Raw genomic sequence first — 12,446 nt, 5'->3', positions numbered from 1 at the left:
AAGCAGAAATAAAAGTATTTTTATTTTCTCAATGTTGAAGGAATCGCAAGAACAAGGAACAGAAGATAACCCACCAAGTCAGGATACTGAAGGTAGTAGTTTACAACAGGAAACAAGTAATCTTCTACCTCCAACCACTAGTAGTAGTCAGCAGACTGCTAAAAAGACTGGCAAAAAAAGGAAACATGAGGAGCAAGACAAGGATCTACTTATGTTGAATGATGCATTCCAGGTGCTACGCTCATCCAATGAAATAGCAAATGACCCTTATTATTCATATGGTCAGCATCTCTCAAATGAGCTGAGAAAATATGACCCAACGACACTCAGTTACGTAAAGCGGGCATTTGCTGATATTTTATTTGAAGCAGATCAAGGTACATTATATTATAGGTACAATACACCACAGATAAGTGCAGTATCCTCAATTGAGTATCAAGTATTGACTTCAACAACTGCTTCACCTGCGCAATCACCAGCGGAGACACCTCAAACGACTAGCAGTTTTTCTTCTTAGTCATTTTTTAAATAAAAATAGATTTACTTTTGTTAAAATTACATTTTTTATAACTACACCTATTCCAGTTGCTTCGGCATATTTAAAAACAGTTTTTTATTTATTTTTTTTTATTTTATACCTACTTTAACTATATATTTTAATTAATACAGTATGAATATTTAATACATTTTTTATACACAGTAATAATATGATGAAATAAATGTTCACTTGCAAGTATAGATACTAGAAAATATTTTTAAAGTCCACTTACCTTCACGTAATCTTGAAGTACTTCATTTATAGCGCCACACACTTCTGGAACGATCAAAGAAATGGAACTCTTTGATACTCTGAACAGGTACTGTAAACTCGTATAGGAATCACCTGTGGCTAAAAATCTTAAGGTTATGGCAAGTCGTTCCTTGACTGTTATGGGTTCTCTCATGTTTGTATTCATTCTTTCAATTTTAGGACCGATAAGTGACACAAGATATTCAAAATCATCGATTGTCATGCGCGTGAAATTCATGATGAGGTCATCAACTAATTCGACTTGCATATCCCTCATTAGCCTGTTTCCGTATTGAAATTGCTGGCGAAATATTTCTTTCATCCACCAACGGCGTTGACGTTTTTTCCGACTTGCAATTCTTTTTTTTTAAATATGGGCTGCAATAAAGGCAAATGCTGCAGCTGCACGAGGTGGTACCATAGGACTCACAGTAAGAACATTTGCCATGGCTGCCTCGCGGATACTGACGACGGTTCACCCTTTATCTAGGTGAGTCACGACTCACCATGAATCAGATTCGCTGGACTCGCTCACGGTAGTGATGCGCGAGTATGACTCACGAGTCATACTCGGGAGTCAAACTCGCGCCGTCTAAACCCACCTTAACAAGCTTACGACAGTGCTTATAATTATTGTGTATTTGAATTTGTAATAATAAAGTGTTAAATTATTGTTACCTTTAAAAAAGTCTAAAAGTGTTTATAATTATCACCTATCTTTCTCATCCAAGACTCAAGACAACGACGAACGTGCGACGTCGTTAAATAATTATTGTATTAGTGTTCAACGTGTCCTGTACGGCGATCACTACACGATGATCAGAAAAATCGTGAAAGCCGGTAATCTCAAAGGTAAGTGAGCATTGTTATTGTAAACCTTATTAATTTTACAACTCAGCAGTGCTGATTTGAACATTTTGCGCCCCGAGGAAACATAATTTGCACCCCCACCACCGTAAAAAAAAGTTATTTCTTTAAATGTATCTAAGGCATAACTACTTTTTTTTTGGCATAAATGCAGTTTAGCTGCCAAGTGATTTAGAAAAAAAAATTCGGGAAATCTATGTAGGTACCTATTTCAATGAGTTAAGATCATGATTAAAGATAATATCTTTAATCGTGGTTAAGAACAATAGTGCAATCGAAATTTCCTGTCAGACTTAGTTTAAAGTGTATAGATTTTTTAAATCCGTAAGTTTCCGTATTCCCATGAGTTTTAACTTATTTTTACTACAGTAAACACATTTTACTATAAGTAAAAATAATATCAAACTCTTATATTACCCATAAAGAAATCTTCGTGCTTATTTTTATTTTACTTATACCTATCTACTTTTTTTTTTAAGCTTTAATTCGTTTATTTAACTTTGGCTTTCCTAATGATTTACCTATAAGAGTTAACTTATGAATGAAAATATGAAATATTGGAACAAATGAAGTTTAGTATCTAAGCGATTTTTTTTTTCAAAATTTGAATTTTTACATGCTCAACATGGGTATTGGTCGAATCGGAAATTACACATCATCATACTTTTCATTTTAATATTTTACTGTAGGTTAATAAAGTAATTTTAATGCATGGTAGTCAATTTTTTTTTAATACCAACTAGTTTATTTTGCATTAAATTAACTGGTATAACTCAAGTAATTTAATTTTTAAAATTGTTTTTAACTAATTCTTAGGACAAACCTGGTTAAAGAAAAAGGTAATATATTTATACAAAATAGTATAAACTTAATTTAGTTTAGTATTCATGCTCATTTTTAAAACCTCCTATTCCCATCAACATATCCTATACAGATTTGTAATAATTTATGCTTAATTTATTTTCATATATTAATCCTTTACTCTTGAAACACACTATAATAGTATAAGCCATAATAAGTATTGATCTATAGTGGACAGTCTGGAGAGCAACCACAAATCTGTATAATACTATAATACTAGATAGATACCTACTGAGCCAAATCTGGTGAACTGAACAATTCCGAACTGATCAAGTCGCAACTCGCAAGAGCAAAATGCGAACGATAAAAATGACAATACGCGACGCCGAAACTCAATAATAAGAAATAATAGAATCGCTGCTCCCCCAATCTTAAATCATAATATTATATTAATATTATTTGATAATAATTATTCATTGTAATAACCACGGTCTTAGATTATTATATATTATAACCATTATAGACCCATAAACTAGCTGATAACTTCATTTTGTATATATCACGTGATGCATTAACCGACAGGCGAAAGTATACAACATTATAGGTACATCGTTCATTTCAACAGAATACACCACTCGGGCCGACCAAAACTCGTCTTGTTCGCGCATCGCCACCACAAGACGGCAACACAGTGCGTCGGCCGCCACAACGGATATCTAGTTGTTTGATTAACTTTGATTCCACTGGCGCGTAACCGTTTAGGTACTCTTGCGATTATCGGATTGTCACACATAATATTATATAATAATATTCCTTTGCGAATTACTACCTTTTTTGTTTGTACATTTTGTTCTTGTTTAAAAACCGTGCAAAAATGTTGTAAGATTCTCTGTATGCACGGCGGCGATGACTGTCAATCATAGAACGCAAAGCGGTAGTCTAGACCAGACAGACCAGTGGTTCCCAACCTTTTTGACACTACGGACCACTTGGAGAACTTTCGATGCGTCACGGACCACCTCAATTCTATACCTTATTTTTCTTTTAAACAAGAATCATTTTATTTCTTATAGCAGACTTATAATAATGTTTATAATTGATCAATTTTAACTAAAAGTCCAAAACTTTTAACAATTTAACACAAATTACTATTATATAAAAATGTACATGATATTATTATATTTATTATAACAACTCACGGACCACCATAAAATGTCTCAAACCATAGGTTAGGAACATACTGGTCACTTTAATAAAGTGTATAGTTATATTATATGAAAGGGATAATCGTTATCTTCATTGCTATGATTAAAAATGACTTTCACACCACCAAACAAACCAAATAATATTAAATGTTAATAACAATTCAGTCCAATTTTTTTTATAAAGATATTTTCTTTGCATACCACTAGTGGTACGCGTACCTACCGCAAATTGAGAAGCGCTGGTCTAGGTGGTCAGGCTCAGTCTTCGTTCGCGAAAACAGTGTATTAATAAAAACGTACACAAGTACACTCTTCAACAACTTGTCACTTGACGTATTGGCTCTTATATGGTCCAGCTGTTTAGTTCATATATCTATGGCACGAATTAAGATATACCTTAATATATTCTTAATTCGTGGTCTATGGTAGTTCATGACAGATATGTAGCCCGTGGTTTACGTTGGCATTCCTGTATTGTCCGTTTTGTATTTTTGTCCGACATTTCTACAATAGTACAATAGGTATTGTCATTTTTCTTAGGTCATGGTCATTTGGTATTCCAAAATCCAAGATCCAAGATTTTAGTGTTTCTGTTTCAACTCGCAGTGAGTGGCAAGTGGCGACGCGTTTTCTCTCTTGTCTTTACGAATCAAGATCTTTATAGGCAGGACAAGGAACTCGCAAGACATGGGATGCGAGAAGGAATACTACAAATTTTTCCACTACACCATTCGGCTGCTGAAGGCAAACGTTATGGATGACGTCATAGTGGAACTGTACAAGCAGAAGTCGGCCAACAGCCGGTTCATGTTCACGCGCTCCCTGCTTCGCAAACACAAAATTCTAGCCTCGACGTTGGATGATGGCTTTGAGTACGATCATCCAAGCACGTCGACGAACCTCCGACAAAGTGGCAACGCGTTATTCAAGGCCGAGTTGTACGAGGAGGCCGCTGATATGTACACCAAGAGTTTGAAGGGCAGCAAACCGAGCACCGAGTGTTACGCTCTCGCGATGGCCAACCGGTCGGCCGCACACTTCTGCATGGGCAAGTACGACCATTGTTTGAGGGACGCGCGTTGTGCGATGGCGACCAATTACCCGTCCAAACTCGCGTACAAGCTGTACGAGCGGGCTGGGCACGCAGAACGCAAATTGGGTCTCGTCGAACGGGCTAAGGAGAGCTACGCCGTGTGCCTGACACGACTGGACGAGGCGGACATGTCTGCAGAGAACAAGCGCAAGTTCAGGGTGGCGGTCGAAATTGCCGTGACCGAGTGCGAGCAAGTGCTGACTGAGCAGGAAAGGGCGATGAAAATACCTATCATCGAGCACCTGGTTGGCGGAAGAAACGATAATATCCCTGCACTATCGGCCTTTGTGGAACTGAAAATGTCGGAGGATATGAGACGAGGTGTTTATGCCACCCGCGACATTAACCCCGGTAAGTGACATTATGGGCAAGTTAAGCCATAATATATTATGCGTACCTAAGATAATTTTGGTATAGTAAACGGTAAAAAAAGTCAAGGGTGAATTTCGATATAAAATATTTTTTATTAATATAAATTGGGCACCTTCCCTCTTACCCACATATAAAATTATTTGTTTTTCAGTTATTTTTAAGATTAATTAACAATGAACTGTGGTAATAATTACTAAATAGTATAGGTTTATAGGTAGTTTATGATAGTCATGTTTATTACTCTTATAACACATTATGGTAATTCTAGAATAACTTGAATATGCTCTACTATTATACTGCCTAATTCAACAATGTTATTTTTAGCTGTCTTACTTTTTTCTAATTGATATCATTTTTCGTACCTACCTGATAAACGCTCAAAATAAATAACTAAAAATGAGTATTCCTGAGTAACTGCACTTGTGTAAGGTACCTACCTACCTGTGAATGATAAATAAGTTTTTTAATGATCAATAGTTATCTGCAATGGAATTATCTTATGTGCCTTTTAATTTTTAGGTGATGTTGTAGCCATAGACGAGCCTTACATTTGTGGACCTTCGGGAAATGATACAGAAGTTTGTCATTATAATGGTTGCCTAAAAATGGATTTTGCTCTTTTTCGTTGTCCAAAATGTTTTATGGTATGTTTTTTTTTTTATATCCAACACAAGTAAAAATATTAAGTATGCATTATATAAATGTAATATACCTACATATATTTATATTTGGTTATTTAATATTTTTAGAACAAAATTAGTCTAAACTGTAACAATGTTTAACCATTCTGCCTATAGTCTACATTATATACTTTTATAAATTACTTAATTGGTTTTTTTGATTTATTGTGCTAATGTATATATCTCAATATACTATATTTCTACTGTGTGTATCTATTATTATGTATCTAAGACTTAATATGTTGATATACTTTGATCAGGTTTATTACTGCACTAAAGACTGTATGGATAAAGATTACAAAGAAGGACATAATTTTGCATGTCCAATTATATATTTTATCAGATCAAGAATACCAGGAATCTCAAGAATGAATGAACTTGCTATGAAATGGTTTTTAAAAGACTATTTAAAAATGGGTTTAAAAAAATATTGTTCGATAGTTGATAACTTTTCTGAATCTAAAATTGATCATATAACGAGAGGTTTTGATGAGATTGGTCAATATAAGTCTGATAATTTTTTAACGGCTTATTCTTTAGATAATAGGGAAAACAAAATGCCAATGGAGGTCTTGTTTTTTTTTAACTGTATTGCAGTTGATATGTTGCATTATTTAATATTAAGTGGCTTCAAAATTCCAGAACAGTATATGGGTAGTGTGGGCGCTTCCTTGGTGCATATTCTAACTGTTTTAGATTTAAATTGTAGAAAGTTAAACACCAATGCCCCTACTGTATCTTTTCGAAGTGATACTTATACAATAGCATTAACTTTATATCCAACCATTTCCTTGTTCAACCATTCTTGTGATGCAAATATTAAGAGGAGTGGAGAAAGAATTGATAGAATAAGAGTTATGAAAGCAATTCAACCAATTCCTAAAGGAACTCAGGTGATTATAAAGACAATTTTATTATTATTATTTTGTTTTTCTGTTGGTCACAAGCCAAATTCGTGGCCACGACTATAAAAAAATATTCTTATGGGTATTTGTGTGACATTTGTAAAAGAGGTTTATGTAGGTAGTAGCAGTGATCTTAATATGTATGAACTGACGGTTCAAATATTATGTGTTTATCACACATTCTTGGATCTTCTACTTCAGGATCTTTTGTCCTGTTTGGAAGGTGAACCTAGCTAGTTGGTACATAGGTTCAAAAGTAATTGTCGGGAAAACCAAAAAAAAAAAATTAAGAATAACCTCTTCAGGTTTTGATTTAACTTAACAAAAATAATAACCCTCGATACATTACATTTTCACCGGATGCCTATTTTAGCATTTCCACACACCATACAAGTTTCAAAATATTTTGACTCTTTTTAAGCTATTTATAACTATACAGACATTAAAATTTTTATTTAATATTGCTGATAAAATTAAATCAACAATAATTTTTACAGAGCGTCTGAAACTGAATTTTTGATAAAATTTGTCAAAATCACCAAAATTTGGAAATTGTTCAGTTAGAAATTCATAACATTTTTATTTTATACAAGCATAAGATTTTAAAATACAATACAAGATTTTTCATGTTTGTCTACCTTAATTTTTAAAAAAAAGTTGACGATAGGTCAAATTAATTTTTTTATGTGCGTATTAAGTTCAAATTTTTTGACATTGGATACTCAGTCGTAAGTTAATGGTTTTCTTATTTTGTTACAATTCATCAACGAATAACCAATACATTCATTACGATGATCCGCCTGTCAACTAATGATAATAGAAAGGTACTCACTTGTCAAGGTACACTATACAGCTACTTTCCTTGTTTTTAAATTTTGCACGTCTTTTTGCTTTCTTATAAAATATAATATAGATTATACAAACAATATGGTAGTACAATTTGACTATAAAATAATATTGTTTTTGTATAAACTTCAGGTATTGCACATTTTTGCACAAAAACATGTTTATTTTATTTAGTGTGACAATTATATTATTGAATAACTTTACATCTTATATATTTGTTTTATTTGTACCATCTAGTTATGCTGTAGTTATGGAATAATTTTTAATGGACATGATACAGAATCAAGGCAAGAAGTTTGCAATGATCGTTTTAACTTTAAGTGCTACAGCCAGCCTTGCATAAAGAATTTGCCAACATTTCATTTTATACCAAAACACCATTCTACATTGTATGTTTCATATAACATTTTATAATTGTAAATATGTTTAACTATTATGATTTTCATATGCTTATAGAACTTATATTCTGAATCCTAGTATGGCAGATATTGTGTCATCCGAGTGCAAAAAGTTTGTGGAATTTACCAAGTCAGTGGAACCAAAAGATCATTGTCAGCATTTAAATTATTTATATTCATTTATTAAACTTTTATATACTAATGTTAAACGACCATTTGCATTATATGAGGAATGTCTTGAAATGATAGGTAATGCCCATAGCATAAGTACCAATGTAATCCGTGCTTGTGAAGATTGATATTTTACTTTTATAATAAGTTTATTAATAATTAAGTAATTTTTAATTATATCAAAAGTAGCAATTTGTGATTTATTATGATTTAAATGAATTTTTTTGCTTATGTTTTTTTATTTACATAACTATGTTATATTATAATATTATATTTTTATTCACTTAAATATATGGTTTACATTGTTCAAAATTATCTAGATTCTAGAAAATTTCATTATATATTATCTTATATAGATTAAAATCTACTAGTCATGTTTTTATTTATCTTGGATGTAAATTTCAGTTATCTATATTAATTTATGTAGATATTTTTTTAATGTATAGACATTTATATAATATACATTTTTATAGTTTGTGTTCGAAAACCATAATAATGTAAAATATGAAAATAATTAATACCTACTTTTAAATAGTATGAACAAATTCCAAGTAGTCATAAAATATAATACATAGGTAATCTTGGTAGTCAGTATTACACAATTTATTGTGTTATTAATTTAATGTTACCTACCTGGCCAACCAGCTGTGGCGGTAGAAAAACACGACAATTTATATAATAATTATAGTATTAATGTTATAAAAAATTTATTATAGTGTAATTCTGCGTATACTCTTGTAAACAAATTTTATTAATAGCTCTATTCATAATATTATAATATATCGAACAGTTTGAGGTCAGCGTATGGATCGGTAGATATTGTTTACCTGTTGTTGTAATAACGGTGGTGTGTGTGATCATGATGTAAACCTACCATTCGTAATTCGTATGCATATTATAATTATTCGATAAATTGATAAATATTGTAAATAAATAAATGTATATATTATGCAGGGTGTATCTGGTCTACAGGGGTTTTTTAACGATTATGGATCGATGAAATAGAATTTCATTAAAATGGAAAAAGACGTGTTTCTTTATTTTTATCAGGCAATTTTTTTATAACAATTTTTAAATTTTTAAACACGCAGGTGTACCATACCAAAATCAACTTTATTTTTTCAAATGGTAACTACTATATTTTTTTAATGGATTCCGGTAAAGCTTTTTTTTCTGAAAATTTTGATAGTCAAATCATTAATTTTGGTTTGCTAGTTTATTAACTATGGTCCTCGTTTATTAAAATATGCATTAATGCTTTTAATTGAAATAATTGATATAGGTTTAATTTACAAGAGCTTAATCATTTTCCATGTTCTGTTTGTGTACCTTCTCCTACCTATGCAGACTCTAAAAAAATTGAAATTATTTTAAACATTATTACCTATATCAGGTCTATAAAATGTAGGTACTTTAAGTATTTGATTAAGATTTTAACTCATTAGGGTTAAGTACCTTATTATTTTGTTATCACAACAAAACATCAGAATATATTTATTTCAAAACAGGTTTTGCGTAAATTTTCTGTTTTACCACTGTTTTTGTTGCCTAGTTGTTAGGTAGACATATTTTTTTTTTATATATTCCGTCACACTGTACATTAGATATGTTTTGAGAATATACACAATTTGAATGTTTTCATGGTTTTTAAAATTAAAACTATAACTATAATCCTACCTGGTTCATTATTTCTATGATTAATTGAATAGTTAACTGTTTTGTTCTTGCTAATACCAAAGAACATAACGTATTCTAATATATTTTTACCTACTATATTTCTGAAACCTTAATTTTCTAAAATATACAATTATAATATCTAAATTAAATCATTTCAAAATAACCTTTTAAACAATGACAGTCAAGTTACATAAATATTTGATTGTATTGATGTGGCAAGTGACAACGACAAACTCGTGATTCAATTTACACCAATCTGTATATACTATTATATATCTTACTACTCAAAACAAATACTATACAATATTAAGGATTGTGATATTGTATACATATGGACATTTGGCAAGAATTTAAGAAGGTACATATAAGTACATCAACACATCATATATATCAAAGTAAATTATTAGTGAATTTTAATTATTTACCAGCGAACTGATATCAAATATAAAATTATTTAGTACCTAGTTGATCACATTCTATAATTTTAATTTGTATTTTTTTTGCACTTTTGGAAACTGGTGACAAAAGTGCAATTTCTATAATATTAAAAATTTCATTAAATGTTTTAAACAAACACCTATAACAAAAACAAAATAAATAATGGAATTAAAATTAATTAATTAATTATTATTCAAATATTATAACTATAGTAAGTAGGTACCTAATTACTTTATAATCCCATGAATATGATTAAGATCAAAAAGATCATGCAATAAGTGCAAATTTACAGAACAGTAACCTATGTACTAAATTGGCTGTTATTACTGCCTTTATCAATATTATTACCTACTATGAAGGCCATTGTCTGTGCCTTTATACCCACATTCCTCCAATATATTAATATCTAAATCTTTGCAATGTTGAACTAAATCCTAAAATCATTAAGTTTAAATCATTCTAAATATATATTTTATGTTGTCTGTAATAGTGATGATGACAATACAAATTTAAAGCATTTACTAAGTATTACGTACAAAACATTCTTTCTTATTTTTTTTCGTATATAATTCATCATGGGTACATATATTTTTTTTTCCATTATTTAGTTAATGATAGAGCTGATATAATTTCTATCAAATTGTTCACTTTACTTATGATAGGGTCAAGTCCAGCTCAAGGGGTAGGCAAAATAAGTCCACACTTAGGGTTGCACTTAAGTAGTTATTATAAGTTTAGTTATTTCCAAACTAAAATTAATTCAAACAATTTTGAAATCACGTATTAGAAAAAAACAAATATACAAATTAATACGACAAAATCAAAAATAATATAAATAATAAACATAGAATAAATATTACATGAAGTCTCCTGGACAACGAAGAAAACGCGTATGAGTGTTTTAGCCGGTCTCGAGTCTATGTTATTTCCAAATATACATAATAATACAGTTAAACCTCTTCATACACTTTTTGGTGTTTATTGACTTTTAATTAAAAAATGTTTTGATATCTAAGTTTCTTTTTGATTAATATTGCAAACAGTTTTATTTAATACACGAGATAAATATTTTAATATTTTAATTTTTTTATTATACTGCTTAGGTAAAGCACATAATATTAGGTGCTTATAATATATTATATAAAAAATTAAATGTTTTGATTTAACTCAAATAGAGCAAAGTGGCACAAGAAAGATCCATTTACAAGAGCAGAAGGGGAGGTGTATGAAGAAAAATATACTACCTTGGTATCACAATAAAAATCATGCAATTTTACGACTTCACACTACGAGTAGAATTTTATTCGTAAGCAATTACACAGTTAGACTTTTTGAAAAACAAATAATATTCTAATATACGTTGACAATGACAAAAAGCTATAAAAGTCCCAACGAACAATATTTTTTTGTAATAGGTACCTACCTATATTACCTATTTGACTTTCTAAAATCGTTATTCTTTCTTTCAATATCTAATTTAACTAGGTAAAGGTACGTAAACATTTAAAGTTAAAAAGCTTGAAAAAATAGTTGGGTACCAGTATGTACCTATTTTCGAATTTGTTTATCTGTTATATGAACAGATTAAAGACCTTGTAAAATTATTAGGATCTTGCATTGAATTTTCATGCATTTTAATTACAAATAAAATGTTATACTAAAATAAGTAAACAATTTCAAATATTTATGAATATACCTAGGTCGAATAAGATCCAAAATAATTTTAAAATTGTAAATAGTTTTTTTTTTCGAAAAATACATGTCTACAATTTTTAATTTTCAATTTTTTTGATAAAAAAAACTAAAAAATAGATTAAAAAAACCACAAATCATTGTAAAATCAATACATTCATTGTTCCTATATGAAAGTCTAATTTATTGATTTTAACGATGGTACTATGTGAATAAATTGTGAAAAATTACCGCAGATGATAGCAAATTCATGATATCCGTAGTTGTAGCTAGTCGTCAGTGTACATCAATAGTACCGTGGTTTCTCATTCAAATTATTTTAAAATTGCGTTTATTTTAAAAAAATGTTTACACAAATTGAGTTGTTATAAATTGTCACTAAAATAATTATTTTTGTACTAGAAAATAATTTGTACGAAATTAAAACAATACTGAAGACGAAAATTCGAAATCGGAACAATGTATAAACATGTTATTATATACCCATGGAATTTCTCCTGCACAACGAAAA

The 12,446-nt window shown here is 30.2% G+C and overlaps 1 protein-coding gene across 1 annotated transcript; it reads left to right on the top strand.

Moving 5' to 3' along the window:
* Positions 1–4,040: 4,040 nt before the first annotated feature.
* Positions 4,041–8,291, top strand: LOC100570511 (SET and MYND domain-containing protein 4-like). Its single transcript, XM_029486407.1, has 5 exons — positions 4,041–5,107; positions 5,648–5,772; positions 6,069–6,701; positions 7,797–7,948; positions 8,016–8,291. The coding sequence occupies exons 1-5, from the start codon at positions 4,351–4,353 to the stop codon at positions 8,254–8,256; spliced, it is 1,908 nt and encodes a 635-aa protein (XP_029342267.1). The 5' UTR covers positions 4,041–4,350; the 3' UTR covers positions 8,257–8,291.
* The last annotated feature ends 4,155 nt before the right edge of the window (positions 8,292–12,446 follow it).

Source organism: Acyrthosiphon pisum, chromosome X (assembly GCF_005508785.2).
Source record: "Acyrthosiphon pisum isolate AL4f chromosome X, pea_aphid_22Mar2018_4r6ur, whole genome shotgun sequence".
NCBI classification, from domain to species: domain Eukaryota; kingdom Metazoa; phylum Arthropoda; class Insecta; order Hemiptera; family Aphididae; genus Acyrthosiphon; species Acyrthosiphon pisum.
The sequence above is the reverse complement of the archived record's forward strand: the minus strand, read 5'-3'. Positions and strand labels throughout refer to the sequence as shown.